General features: G+C 35.3%; 1 protein-coding gene across 2 annotated transcripts in view; it reads right to left on the bottom strand.

Moving 5' to 3' along the window:
* UBR2 (ubiquitin protein ligase E3 component n-recognin 2) overlaps positions 1–15,754 on the bottom strand; it is a 60,138-nt gene that overhangs the window by 13,899 nt on the left and 30,485 nt on the right. For both annotated transcript variants that reach the window (XM_069800235.1, XM_069800234.1), the window contains exons 17-33: positions 15,526–15,636; positions 13,554–13,619; positions 12,059–12,181; positions 11,622–11,685; positions 11,198–11,322; positions 9,857–9,909; positions 9,429–9,531; positions 8,806–8,854; positions 8,273–8,427; positions 6,150–6,252; positions 5,287–5,396; positions 4,987–5,067; positions 4,023–4,204; positions 3,127–3,326; positions 2,166–2,259; positions 562–723; positions 102–199 (exon numbers count right to left, since the gene is read on the bottom strand). In XM_069800235.1, coding sequence (XP_069656336.1) covers positions 102–199; positions 562–723; positions 2,166–2,259; positions 3,127–3,326; positions 4,023–4,204; positions 4,987–5,067; positions 5,287–5,396; positions 6,150–6,252; positions 8,273–8,427; positions 8,806–8,854; positions 9,429–9,531; positions 9,857–9,909; positions 11,198–11,322; positions 11,622–11,685; positions 12,059–12,181; positions 13,554–13,619; positions 15,526–15,636 — 1,879 coding nt within the window. The remainder of the gene's footprint in view (positions 1–101; positions 200–561; positions 724–2,165; positions 2,260–3,126; positions 3,327–4,022; positions 4,205–4,986; positions 5,068–5,286; positions 5,397–6,149; positions 6,253–8,272; positions 8,428–8,805; positions 8,855–9,428; positions 9,532–9,856; positions 9,910–11,197; positions 11,323–11,621; positions 11,686–12,058; positions 12,182–13,553; positions 13,620–15,525; positions 15,637–15,754) is intronic.

The raw sequence follows: 15,754 nt of genomic DNA, 5'->3' as shown, positions 1-15,754 counted from the left end.
ACCATCTCTCAACTCTACTGTGGTAGAGCCAAAATACTCGGTCTTTTCCATGAACATTATAACATTTTCACATACAAATATACACATTTCTTCAGACTTACTTGCACAGTCTTCATCTCGAAGTAAATACAGAGCTTTTATTTGCTGGGATATTGTTTTGATCCACTGAGTTAGGTTTGGTTGGCCTGAAAAGTCTAACCTGTCCAAAAATATAAACAGAATGCATAACGTTAGTTTAAAACAAACTATATATGGAATTAGTATTTCATAGGCACTCCATGTTCTTCTGTTTCTCAACAGGCTTTTTCTCTGCTGCCTATGTATTTCTCTATGTTCAGTTCTTTTCCTGCAGGTCCTACACTTTACTGTCCTTTCATACTTTAAACTCCTTATTATACAATAACCAAGGAAGGTCCATAAACCAAAATAAGCAGGCAGGCAATCCATTTGAGATTATCAAAACAGAAGATAATAAACATTTTGAAAGGGGGTTTTGGAGTGTGGCTTGTTTGGGATTTTGGTTTTTTACATTTATTGAGGACATTTATAAAGCAAACAGACCTGTTAAACAAAACTCTTGGTGGAGGAAGCAGAGGAATAACAGTGTTGCTTAAGCATTCACAAAGTGGGCAAAGGAATTCACCATTTTCTACATCGTAACTTGTGTGTACTCGTAATCTTTGTTGTCTTCGTTGCTCTTTTGCTTGGACAGCATCAAAATACCTTTAGAAAAGAGCAAGATAATGGTGGCAAATTATTAAAACATTACTTTAACATATAAATTCATGAATTCTCCTGAAGACACTGTTTTGCCATTTCCCAGATATACGTAAGAGAATTAGCTGAAGGAAAAAGCTCTACCCTCTGACTGATAAAGTATTACTAACTGCAGGCTATCCCCAGTTTTTGGCAGCCAAAATCCCCCAAAGTGCTGAAGTTCACTGGGCTGTTAAAATCACATTTAAGTCTGAACTTTAGCGATTTCCATTTAGGAAAAGAAGGGTAAGGGGAAGAGGTAAAGAGAAAGTTGAAGGGTTAAAAAAAAAAAATCCTTCAGCTTTACATAAAATTTTAAGGGAGGTGCCATGAGCATAATTATCCATGTGCATGTTCCATTACAGGCCACAACAGAGCAACAAATGGAAAAACTGGTGGCTGATCTCCGAATCCTGTATGAAAAGGAAGTAAATTCACCGCTTTGCTAAACATAACTGCTATTCCAGAAGCCTCTGGGATGGTTTAGAACGTGCCCAACAATGACCCAAAAATGGCCTGAATACAGGCATCTCAGGACATTTCCAGGAGTTACTGGCAACCACACAGGACTGTACATGAGCTACACAAGAAGATGAAGAACACATCTTCAGTGAGCAGTGATATCAAAGGCCACAAATGAAACCTGTGCATGGTTATGGCCACAGAATCTCTGGGAGCTCCTAACAATCTTCACACACAAGGCAGAATTTGAAATGAGGCGCTTCAGGAGCTATGCCAAGGACCAAAGCAAGTGCCTGCTCAAAGTCAGAGGCTTGAATGGTTTGCATTTGTTACATTGCATTGTCATCACATAGCATTAAGCATGTTTATCCCCCTCTGAAAATAAAAGCATAACTGAAAAAGGTTTTATAAAAAAACCTAAGGACAAAGGATAAAATTGAGTTTATGTTGAAGATGAACCTGGACTAGACTGCAGATGTTTCTACTTTAAATTAAACATGATGGAGGAATTAAGAGTGCAAGGGTTGCACTGTCATTTAGAACTTCGGTAGAAAGCGCAAGAAGCAGCAGGAACATGTCTATTATTGAACTGCAAAAAAAAGTCCCCCAAAATCCGAGCTTCAGTGTTCAGATATATGTGCACCACAGGGGATTACGCATAGGGATAAACAACCAAAGGGAATGAAAGCTGCCATGTGTGGCTTTGGATTCTTCCTCACCAAGATAACAGATAGTGAAAGAAAATTATTTTGAACATGTTTACAGTATTTATTACAATGTTTTCTACTTTTTTTTTTTTCCTCAACAGAAAGCTGTTTTAATCACTTAATGAAATTCCTTTTTAAGTTTACTACATGGTAGTAATTTTGCCATTAAAATTAGTGCCATTAGGCAAACTGATGGCATCACGTGCTATTTGGACTAAAAACTTAAATATACATTTTTACCTTTGCCAACAATGAGCATGCATAATATGTCCGCAGCTACCCGTGTGTGTTCCACATGACAGATCTGGGTGCATGAATAGTGGGTCATACTTTTCTGTATTTAAAGTAAAAAAAAACAACTTTGAAATGACATTTATGAAAAGACTTAACTGCAGATATATGTTATCACATTTGCATTATTATTAAACTTTATCACAAAAGTATAATTCATTTGATGAAGCATAAAACATATTACTAATCCACAACAACTTAAACTGTTTAGATCATTTACAAGTATTGTGTAATTGATTTTGTTTTGAGCGTATGTACTGTACTTAGACTGCAAACCAAGCTTTCGGAGGTGCTGGGCCATGGTAAAAGTCCCCAAGATCTACTGAGTTTTGGTGGTTCAGTACCATTAAACAATGAGCCTAAGAACATTAAACTTCACACTGAGAGCGCAAAATGATTCAGTGCAGAATTTCTGTGTTTGCATATACAGAATCCAGAGAAACCTTTGTAACAATGCCACTGATCATTGTGATCTGTTTCACAAAGTTACCTAAATCCAAGCATTTTTTATTATTGCTAAGAGGCATTTCAGATCATATAACTGAGAGGAAGGAAACATGTATCTTGTGCTTTTACAGCACTACATCAACACCTCCTCTCTCTACAATGTTACAGGCATAATTTAAGAACAAACACTTCTGATTTTAAAGCTTTTTTAACAGTTATAAATAATTTGTCATAAATGGCTGGCAGAACATTTAGATAATGCTTTGCAGTGATTTTACATTATTTAAACATACATTTCTACCTCACTAAAAACATGGGAGTTTTGCCACTGATTACCATGAAGTCATTCACAATTATACAGTTAACATAAGAAGGTGACGCCACTGTCTCAACAGAAAGCATGCAGTTGTTACAGTGACTCTGACATTCATTAATATTAAATACAACTATGAACACTACTTACCAGGGTCTGGAGTAATTTTGTTTCTATTTTTAGACAACACAGTTGATCGCTGAATAAATGCTGCCAAGACCATAGCCCTGCTGTCCACTTTAACTTCTTGTTCCTCCTGACACAATATACACATAACAACTTGTCTGTGTTCAGCTACTCTAGTTTGCTCTGGTCCCAAGGCTGTGAGTTTCGCATCTGAAATTACAGGGCTAGAATATTCAAAGAATACTAATGAGCAAATTATTTGAAAAACATTACGAATCAGATCATGATTTAAATGTGATTAATGAGCTTTCTAGCTTTATGACAAATGCTGACAAAAAATAGTTTTGGCATTTGTACAACAATTCCTGTGTCCCCAGAAACGGAACATATTTTCCAGAAAACATTCATATCCTCCCAATAGTATTACCCATTCCATTTTAACACAGAAACGGTATCTGAGACCCTCCATCATCACCATCCCTTAAGTGCCTGACATAAATTCTGAAAACACTCTCCACTTCCCCACAAAATCGTTAGCATGCTTCAATTAATATTTCCAGCTACAAGCAGATTTTCCTCCAGATCCTCAACAGACATATAATCAGCTATTTCCAATTTACTATGTTTAATAGCATAGTCTCTTCAGTATTATTAACAATTTACTGGATGATTTTATACAAAAAAAAATTTGCCTGTGTTGAGCATTATGAGCGTGGGACGAGGGAGGAATCAATATTTATCCCACCATATTGACAGAAAAGGAGGAGGAAAGCATTCAATTTACTGCTGCATTTTTGGTCTCAAAAAACTTTATTAATAAGTTTTCCATCAAGACTGAAAAAAGCACTTTTTAAAGCAGTAACAATAGGACAATCTGATGCAAAAGTTAAAGGAAAAAAATTTAAACGAGATTCCTTTACCTGTTTTCATGTACTCCGGAGGTTGAAGTGTCTAGCTCCTCCAAAGTTTGCTGAAAGAGTTCTTTGTTTTCATTAATGAAGTGCCGTTGCATCTCAGACATCTGAGCCATGATCTTCTCCCTGCGCAATCTGGCAATCTCAGCTTTCCGCTTCCTTTCAGCTTTGTCTTTATCACGTGAACTCTGAAATTGTATTGTTCACTCAGTAATTTTTAAAATCTTGTTGCAACAGACAACTTATTTTAGCTACTGCTATGTGTAACTTGTACTAACCTCCAAACAATGAAAGTCTCATAAACAGACAAAAGAAAAGTCTACCAAAAGGTTATTTTGTGCCCTCTTTTCTTTAGCTCACGTTCAATGCCAGGTAGAACTGCAGATTCAGAAGGGTATCTCTCCCCCTCAACCTTTAACTGTATTCTGTATTTTGTATTTCTCTTCCCTTTGAGCATTTGTAAGATAAAAAGGTAAGTGACAGGTCTTGTCTCTAGTGCTGTTCTTCTTCCATACTAGCTGTATTCCTAAACACACTACAGTGCTCCACAGTCTTTGTGTAGTATCTAGAATGTCATGCCATGCTAAATGAATCAGCAGAGCTTATCTGGAATGATCTGCATGGTAAAAATGCATAGATACCATTTCTTCTAACAACTTTCCAAGCAGTCTTGAAATTATGGGAAGAGCAGAATCATTAAGTGCTGTGATCAGTACTACAAACAGTTCTAAGGAATAAACTTGCAAATTATTTGGAGACTACAATATATAAAGCAAAGAAAAATAGTCCAGGGATTCTCCCAATAGATCTTTCAAAAACAATGGGTTTGATCTATAAGCTGTGAGACAGAATTTCAGAAATAACTGATGTTTCCCATCTTTGATTTACAGCTGCAATTAGAAATACAGTCCTTTGCTAGTCAGAACCCAGACCTGTTCCAGATCAGATAACTGTTGCAGCTTGCTTTTACCTCCTCCATAATATTTCCTTCTGTCTCGGCCACAGGACTTGTAGAAGAGCTTTCCCTTAGTTTCTTAATAGTATTAAAAGTCTGTAAGAAAAAAAACCAACACTTAATTTGTTTGTGACGTGAATATGACTGTGTATATAATAATGCTGGCCAGATAATGCACAGCGTTGGATTCCAGAAGAGGAAAAAAGTAGGTACAACAAATCAACATGGGAAATAAGGAAATCATCACAATATAATTAGGAAAGTTTCAAAAATCTTCTTTCCATGATTTTCTGCAGTTACATAGAATAGATTTACCTTCAATATCCATCTGATCATGTCCTTGTGCACTTCCAGATGAGGTGCATTTTGCAGTGTTTCTAGCATAGCTAGTATACTAGGGGAATTATTGGGTGCCTCTCCTGGTCCTGAGAAAAAATTACAACAATTGATAACACTGTTACCTCACAAACTAATCATTCACTAACATTAAAAGCAACAAAACCTAAAAAACCCAATACTTGTATATGTTCAGCTGCTGAAGAATTCCTTCAACAAATAGGTGCAATATGTAACTTTCTTCCCCCCCTCTGAAAACATTTTCACGAATAACCTCTAAATCCTGAAAAATTAAAGGAAATAGTCTCAAAAGTCTTGCTTACTGACTATATTTTCTTACAAGACAAATGCACTCTATGTGGTCCCTGGCTGTTTTCATCTTGGGAGCTTCCATATAGAACTTCCAATATTTTATTTCCCACCTATTTTAAATGGAAGAGTCTTAGCAACTTTCTTGTCTTAGCAAATCTAGAGGCACTAGTCAGAAGATACAAAGGAGAGTCAAGATTACAAGACCATTTAAGAATGCAACTACAGTTTTTGCAATTGTAGCATCTGATCATGTACAGCAATCTTTGTTGAGACACTACTTAAAGATATTAAGAATCAGGTTTACTGGGAATTATTCAACTTTTGGATTTCTCCTCTAGAAAAGGCCTTTGGTATTGCTACTATCATAGAATCTACACATATGTAAAGTGCGTATGTATAGTCAATTTGGTGAAATTTTGATGGATAAACAAATACACTCTTTGGTAAATACTGTTTCATAAGAATAAAATATGAGATACTGTCATTTTCAGTTATTTAAATTTGCTATACATTTGAAAAGAAAGGCATACTTGATATTTTCTGAGTGAAGGTAAATGTTACAACATTCTCCTCACTGAGATTCTCCAGATGCTGTTTTTCTTCTTGCAGTGCCATTCCAAGCAAATGCAAAACCTAGGTAAAAATTATATATTTTAGTTCTTCTTAAATAATTCATATAATCTCGTTATAGAGTTTTTCTGTATAGTTTTTACTCATTAAAAGTCACTGTCATTAAAAGACAAAGAATTCGTACAATGAAGTTACATAATAAGAATATATTTGAAGTTATTTCTATACACATAATTCCAAAGCTACATTACACAGGATTAACAGTATTTGTTTATAAATTCTTGAAACTTTGCCAAATAAAAATCACATTATACCACTTGTATCTTTCTGTTTGCTGTCCTGTCTAGTGAGTGACAAGTCAGTGTTTCTTAGCTTCCGCCCTAGCAATTGCATGTTATTATTGCAAGTCTCTGGACAGAAGCATGATGCACACTTTAAATCCTTTTTACATATAAAGTTTAACTAACAAAAATTTAAAATTATTAAATTAAATTCATTCTAACACTCTAGAAACACATTTTAAAATAACGTTAACTTTTAGGTCAGTAAAAAGCTGTGATCTCCTTGAACTTAAAAACTGAAATTACCCTATTTGGCACTAAAATAGTCTGAATGGCATTTTAAAGCTGAAATAGTTAAATCTTAGTGGTGAACTCTGTCATGCTGAATCAACCACTTTTGCCACCCCACACAAATTTTCAGGATGCTCTAGACAAAAAGCATTACTGAATGCCTAGAATCAACACTGAAACCTGTGTAAGGAAAGGACAACCATCGGAAAATCTGTAGCAGAACTGGAATGCACCAGTCTAAGTATCTACAGAAAAAGTGGTAAACCCTGGTTTGAGTCTTGAAGTTTGTTTTTTTTTTAATTTGTTTTAAGAAGTAATAGTGAATTTTTCCTCAGTCTGTCACATCTGTCTAACAAGGCCTCATCCGATATGGGCCACCTCTTCCAGATGTCTCGTATCAACCTTTGCATGGTGCTTCCAAGATGAGAGTAGTTGACTAGGGAAAGATGCAGTCCAACTGCACGGCACCAGTGAATACAACGTGCCATGAGTTTCTGAACAAGTCATAGGTCCCTAATGAATTGCACATTTTTGAGAACAACACAGAGCTACTCAAATGGCTAAGCATGCTTTAGTTCAGTTTCAAAAAAAGTAAAAATAAAAATAAAACCTTATTCTATGCAAACAGTTATACCAAAGCCTAGCATTCTCACAGTACCTAAATGTAACTACATACTTCAATTTTTGTTGTGATCTATAACACTGATATATTGTTCAATTTTCAACTTTTTTGTGTTATACAGAATTGTTTATGTTAATTTAAACTTAGCTATAAAAGGTAATATACACTCAGTAAGACCGAGTGTCACAAAATTAATACTCAGTTTCAAAGCTGGGGTTTCACTGCAAAATGTTATTTAAAAATCCATCAATATTTTTGAAAAGTTTGGGGTTGGACACTAAACCAACAACCCTGACCAATATGAATAGGCTTTTGATGGCAGCTCACCACTTATCTCTCCACACCCCAGAAAACGACCATCATGGACAACAACATCTACAGTAACCCCCCAGGTTTCTAAGGATCATTATAAATAGTGAGGAACAAACAGCTCAGTTCAGTTTCCCAAAGTTGATACATTTTCAAGTTAGAAAACTCTTTTCTGTACTTCTATGATTTTTTCTGAAGTGATTTAGCCTAAACTGAAAATAAGCAAAGGAACATCAAGAAAAAGTCAATGTGCTTTACTTAATATGCAACAACTCAGATAAACTGGTTCTCTACCACAATAAACACTATTTCAACTGATTCAGGCAGAATTCTTCCCTCTCGTGTGCATCCCATTAGAAAGTCACCTCTGTCTTCCATCCACTTTTAAAAATAAATCGCATCGAAGGCAGAGGGGTTTCCCTAGTCTTGTATATCAGAAAACACCATTTATTTCTCATTCAGAGTATTCTGGATATGTTAGATACCAAGTAACCAACACAAATCTATAAACCCATGTTAAAATGCTAAAATACACATTCCTTCCATTAGCATAAGCGTAATTTTAAACAAGGAAACATACCCTTTGCAGCATGGACTCTGACCAAGCATAGCCATTGTGTTCTACTGCCCATTGCAGTATAGTCCCCATAATGCACAGCATGACATCAGATTGCAGAATATTAACCAGACTTGCAAAAAGTGGACAGAAAGGAGGAAGAGCTGGCGGTGGAAGCGCTGAAAGGGAAATTTGTGTGTTTGACATTTCAGCATCTCCAAAATTTGCAACACCCATATAAAATGTCTGACTTTCAAACAGTTAACAGCTTAAGCCAAGACAGTATACAGTTGCTTGATAAACAGTATTACAGATAACAGGCTGTATCATTCAACATGGCTTGCATGTAAGAGAAAAGCCAAAGGAATAAGCTGTTCAGAAGGCTGGTTCCATGACGTATCAGATTTCTGTATATAACCAGGGAGACGTGAGGGAAATTGCTGCATTTTCAACCAGTTTCTGGCTAGCCCAAGAATAGGATGCTAGTCTAAGTGCCAGGGCAATACACAGTTTATAGGTGCTTCCCTCTTCTCCCATCTTCTCTCAAAAAGAAATACCTGTATCTTCTCTGTTCTGTCTTTTCAGCTTTCTTTGTGCTTCCTCTGCCTGAAATAGAAGAATGATGCCAATATTACTCAAAACCTGTACAAATATAAAACTAATAAAAAAGCATTCATGCTTTATTACATTGTTACTGATTCTTCCCCTTTTTCCCAGCCTTAAATAAAACAAGAAAGCTTCCATGTTTTTGCAGTTTGTCTTACATTCTACTTGTAAAGTAGGGCATGTATCTTCAAAATTAATCTTTCACCTTGAGTCAGCCTGGATTCTTTTACTAGCATAAAATTATAAGACAAGTCTGACCTAAAATGGTAATTTCCATAAAGATAAGCAAAAATACATATTGTTTAAATACTTTCAGTAAAATAAGATGTAAGAGAACCCACAGACAATTCTTGAAGGACCACTGATTTCAGCAGCTCTATATAGGGCACAGCATCCAGTGGCACAAAAATCACTACAAAGTCTTGGGCAAATTCTGTTAACATTCTCAAATAAGTTAACTTTTAAAAGTCAACTTTTAACCAGCTGATAATACTGCTTCACAGAATTAAGCTTTGGAAAAAAGCAAAACAAAAAAGACATAAAATAAAAACCAGAAAGTTAAATTACTAGTTACCTTTGATTGCTCTGCCCTTGAAAAGTGGTAGAAATACAGATTGAAGTTCCTCGCACATTCTGGTTTTAATTCATACAGCCCTCTGCCTGTTAATCCAGGTTTCCTACAAAAAAAAAAACCAAACAAACCAAAAAACAAAAAAAAACCCCCAAAAAATAAAAACCCAAACCAACGAAATAAAACCAATCAAAACCAAACATGTTCATTGGTTATTAACATCTGAGCATAAATGGTTAACTAAAACAGCTAAAAAACACTGCTCGACAGGTATGCTAGAAATCAGATAAGTAACAGTATTAAGAATGATGCACATGAGTGAAGCCATGGGAAAACACCACGACCCAGCCCTCTTTCTTCTATCCTCTCATTTTCACGAATTTAGATATTCCATTTTTAAAGCTGAAATATTAGAATAAAGGGCAACATACTTGAAACATGCCACTTCTTCAATCACACTTTCCATTCCTGTCTCTCTGTTCTCCTACATTGAGTGAAAGGCAAGACAGTGTGTTACTGTAGTTCTTGGGTTAAACACATTCAAATATCATACAAAACCAGATAAGCATGCAAAATGAATGTAGCACAAAGCCATTTTACTGGCTCTCAAGAAAACACTAAACCACGTAACATGAAAATACATTCAGAAATACCACCTCTGCAAAAAATATTTTTAAAAAATCATGCCATTTTAAATGCTTAATTTTTACTGGTCTTCTGTCATAATAAAGTTGGATGTAACAGTAACAGAAGAAAACTCTAAGTTAGCTTACTCAGCTGTCTTAGGAATAGACAGTCAATATGTCTGGTTTCTAGGCCTTTAAAATGAAATAAATATAGGAAAGCTAAAAAGACATGTCACTGAAAAATGGTAAAACCACCATAAAAGGCAGCAGGAGAAATCTGCCCAAATATGTAACACTACCTCATATACAAATTACCATTTCATATTCCCATCTCCTTCCTGCAATACATATTCATAGCAGTTAACAGGCGTGGGAAGAAGTATTTAAGACTGACAATACAATTTAGAACTCTAGCTTAAATCCTAGTTTGCTCTTTCATCCAACCTTAAATTATTTTTAAAAAATCATAATGCTACCCTAAAATTTGACTTTTCAAATTGTTTAAGTTTAAAATACTTAGAACAATTATTTCAAAATTTATCATTAAAAGTACTACCAGTATAGTTAAAGATTAACTTTTGCATTTTGACTACCTTCAGAAATTATGTATAAAAATTACTTCAAAAACATTCTAAAGAAAAAAAAAAAAGCTTTGCTATCCTACAAAACTACTCATACCAGAATTCAGATAAATGCTTCTGTCCATGCAAATGAAGCATTTATGTTACACAAGTCATTACACTGTGTCTGATTCCATGTCTTTTCAATTATTGTTAGGCTTTAAAATATAACAGCTTATATTTCTGGATAGCTCCAACAACCCACTTCCATACCACTATTCAGGGTTTACAAGCAGACTGCAGAGACTGCCGGCCAGATGGCCTGATAAGAAACGGTATTAAAAAGAGAAAAGAGGTGAAGAAGCTCTCAGGCTCCTGCCTCTTTCATATGTTGTTTCTTTTTCTATAGCTCTTTCCTACCTTCTCCATGACAACTATTAATCTGTACTCATGCTAACCTTGCTCTTAGCATAATCATGCTGCTCCCATTCCACATTAAGTGGCATAAACTTGCATAGAAAAATTTTCAGCAATCAGCCTTATAAAGTTGAAGTTGCTTCCCCCCACTCCCACCCAAGTTACTTACATCTTCAGGTAATGCCTTTACCAATTCACTGTGAGCCATTGGCCTGATGCTCAGCTGATGGATGATCTCTCGTTTGATTTCATCTGTTGCATTTACCTGTCCTATTCCAGGACTGAATCTTTCACCTGTAAAAAGAAAAATACAACATTTTTCTTAGGATTTTAAGCATTTATTTCTCTTCTTTTGCAACTTAAAGGAAAAGACTGGATAACAAGTGTCTTCTGTGAAATTTGGTGTTCACCCACCAGTGTTCAAAAATTCATTACATTCATCAGCTAGTTTCAAGACTTTTCTCCTAGGAGAGAAGTCAGAACTACAGGAAGTTCAAAATAGAACTGAACTTGAGATGACAATGAAGGATGCTCATTCCAGACCATTAAAGAGACTAAATTTTAAAAATTAATTAAATGTCTTCCAAACTTACCAACAATCATTATAATGAGGTATAGCATCTCTTCTATAAGAGTGTTATTTTGTTGAACAACATCCTGAATTAAAATAAACAAACAAAAAAAAGGAATTTACATTTTTCAATTAAGGGTAAAAGAATTATTCCATATGCTGAAAATATTTTTTCAGTGTTTCAAAACATTGCCTGTTTTCACCCAAATTAAGCTATGCTGAAATGCAATTACAACTGCCTTAAACTTCTTAAACAATGCAAAAATTATGCATCAGTTTTTGAATTTACCAGTTTGACAGGTAAAAATATTTATGCATATTTCAAACTGGTCAAACGAAATTAAAATAGGATAGGTTTTGCTTTTTTTATCAAGAAATTGCACAGTCTCAGTACAACAGCATCTGATACACTTCCAAAAAAAAATTGCAGATTTTCTATTGCAGTAGTACATAAAATACCTTGTTAGTATTTTCTGTGCTAAATCTTTTGCCATAGTCTGGAGTACTAAATATCTGATAAAGTTCAAAGCGACTCAGCATTATCATCAAGAAGTGGTTTGGATCCATCATAGACACACCTGTCTATTAAAGAAAAAAATTATTATAAACAGAAAATAGATTGGGTGTTGTTATAGAATGTTTGTATATTCATATACAATGTTCACAGTCTATTCTTTATGAAATTCATTCCTCTCTATCCTGGGCATGAAGATTTAGTTACTTAAGTTTACTCCCTTAGGACTCCAATAACACAAGTGACAGCATGTTTGACAAGTAGGATCCTATGCTTTATCAATAATTTCTGATGCCCTTTTAAGTGTAAAATATTCAGGGTTATTCATTCTATCTCAAATACTCTAAATAAAATTCAGTGGAAGACTTTTGGTTGGTTGGTTTTGTCTCTACAATCCTGTTCCTGCTGGCTCAACTTTTAGAAGGCATAATATCACTAAGTATATAGCACAAAGATTTTAAAAACAAATTCCAGTCCTCAAAACAAAGACTGAAGACTTTAGCAAGACTTTCCAAACCTCCTGGAAAGAAGAATACTAATGTTTCAATGTAGCCACAAACATTTATTTCCATTTTAGAAAACTACTGGCCAAAGTTTTTTCTGTTTATTAAACAATGTATCTAAGTTAGCCAATAATAAATATTTGATGTTAATTTACTATTGCTAATGGGAGCATCTTCAGGACAGAATAATTTCCAACAAAACTGAAGGATATCTACCCAAATGGGTAGCTGCAGATGATCATTAAAAATTAGGGGCAGATCAATCCTCAAGGCAGTATGTCTGAAAGCAGAAGTAACTCAGGACATTTGCACCACGTTGGGTATTGCTAACTCTAGGTAAGATTTGAGGGAGTTCCTGAGAAACGATTTTGTCGTCTAGGGGAACTACGCACCCGGAGCTGCAAATTTTAACTTTCATCACTCTCTGTGTAGGAGTAATGTATCAGACCTCTCTGTGTCAGAGCTAAGTAGACTGCCAAATTTGAAAAATCTCTTCTGAAGGAAAAAAAAAAAAATTAAAAAAATCACAAACTACTATATGGGGTTCCACTTTCCATCCAGCATTTTAGATGCCAACTTTGAAGGGAGCAAAAACAACAGATACACTGACTACATTACTGAAGACCATTACTCACACAAGTGCCAGTACAGCACAACCCATTAGTTAAAATATTATATTCTTGACGATGTAGCATTACATACATGTTACGCAGAAAATTCTGCACTTTCCACAGTATATTTAAAAAACAAGGATTACAACAACAGTATTTCCTTAACAAATTATCCTATAAAGACAGAGGTACAATAAAACATAAAAGTCCTTCCACAAAAATTGACTTTTTCCCTTGTCATTAAAAGGTTCTGATGGAGCTAAAAAAAAATGTACACATATCCTGAAAATGCTTAATAAAAATGCAAAGTTATACAATGTGGTTACCTGAAGCATTACTATGTCCTTGTCAAACATCTCCCTCCTGCACTTAACATTATGGTAGTAATAAATCTGAAACAAAAAAACCCAAACCACAATAATTAACAAACACCATATTTAATCTAAACTTATTTTCATTCTGGAAAAATAAACTTTGTTACACAGTATTAGTAACAAAAATGAATCTGTGATTTGAAAAAATTATAAAAATGTATTTGTATGCAAAAATCATTTCTATATAGCACAAAACAAGCATAGTTGTTGGCTGGGTTGTATTGATCTAATGTCTAGATTGCATACACTTAGAAGGAAAAATCTTGTGGACCTCTTTGGGCGTTTGAATGCATCTACTTGTTTCACAATTAACTGTTCGAAATTCACAGGAGAGAAAGCCTTTGCATTTGCAGAAATGTTCTTTCTTTGCTCCATGAATTGCTCTTTAATTATTTGAGACATAATCTTTCAGGAATTGCCAGTTTCAGCAAAATGTTAATACTGTGATAGAATCATAGTTAACCCAAACCATCCTGGGAGTGAACTCAACAGCACTGCAGCAAGCAGTAGCAACACTGCAATGACTGCATGGCACTGAAATGTGGGAAAGGTTGATTCTACCACAATTAAGGAAAAACAAAGAGGGCTGTCAAGTTCCTCCCTGGGACTAGGAACAATCTTCAGTGTGCTAAACTCTCCTCTAGAGAGACACCATTTCTCACCAGAATTACATGGAAGACAGCTAGCTAGGCATGCCTTCCCTCTCTTCCCCACACTAACAATCCACACATATACATGCCCATTCCAATCTTCTGGGAAAACACCCAAAAGGAGCTGGCTGAACATAAGCTCTCCATAGCCAAAGGAAAGAGTAAGGACTTCCCGACCGTGGGAGCCGTATTACCTAAACTAAAGCAGGCTCTTAACTTCAAGATGCTGACAGCCAGGGGAAATTAACAGAGAGACTTATTTCTCCATCAAAAGCTATGCTGAAATTTCAGATTTGATGTGTGTCTACAGCGATATGGGTGCTGCTATAATTGTACATAACTAGACCTCCTTTTGCTTTAATAATGACAATAAAAGACATCACCTTATGAAAATCCTTCAAGTTAAGAGGTAAGAAGTATCAGAATACAGTATGTTTGAGCAGCTTAATTCAACCTCCTGGTACACATGCATTGCAAATATCTAGTGAAGGTGGGGGCTTGTGGGAAGGAAAGAAGTTTCTTGCAAATAAATCAAGTTAACACATCACAGAACTAAATCCTACTTCTGTTGTAACCTATGTCTTGCTGAAAAAAATCACTTCAGATGATCACCCTGGTGGGTGGCACTGACACCACAGCACCTGTTTTATAGCTGTTAAGCTTGAAACACCTAAGACCTAATTTGTACAAACACAGAGAACATAAGTTTAGAGATGGATGGAGCTAGTCTCCAGAAGTATGAAAGAAGTATGAGAGATAAAAGCCAAGAAACACTCAGTTCTACACTGGTTCTAATGCTTTTGTGTGGTCTTCGGATTTCAATTACTTTATAAACATAAATAGTAATAATATCTTAACAGCGCTTATTTTTATATTTGAGACACTTTTATGTGAAGGTGATGAATGCATTACCGAATATGCACAGATCTAATTCTCCACTTCATGCTATTGTTGGACAGTATACAGTAAAAAGGCTAGCAGTCATTAACTGCATTATACTAAAACTTCTTTAGGCATAGAGCATTAAGTTCACTGAGCACTGTAGCAGTCCTGAAACAAAAAAGCAACTTCTGACTAAGACATCAAAGACCAGTTTGAAAGCAAACATACTCAAATGATGTGAGTACTGATAAAAATGCCTATCTTGCATTGCCTTCTGTAAGATTTACATAAGTGAAATTTGAAATCAATACAGAAAGGAGAGGGTTTGAGGTCCGAAATTATCTTGGAGGAGTTAGCAGAAAACAGTGATTCTACAGCTACTATCTACTTACCTGATTAACAAGAGAGAACCCATTTCTTCTCCACATCCCTGCGTGCACTTGGGCACATAGGACTAGGCATCGTAGAGGATGTTCTATTAACATAGGTGGGCTAAGTTCACTCTGCATTAAGAAAATGCAATATTTTGATATATACAGAGAAAATAAAAGAAAATGGGACTGAGATGAAGGAGGATGGTATCTGTGATCATGAAAATATTTGGGCAATACAAAAGAGAAG

Source organism: Haliaeetus albicilla, chromosome 13 (assembly GCF_947461875.1).
Source record: "Haliaeetus albicilla chromosome 13, bHalAlb1.1, whole genome shotgun sequence".
NCBI lineage: Eukaryota > Metazoa > Chordata > Aves > Accipitriformes > Accipitridae > Haliaeetus > Haliaeetus albicilla.
The sequence above is the reverse complement of the archived record's forward strand: the minus strand, read 5'-3'. Positions and strand labels throughout refer to the sequence as shown.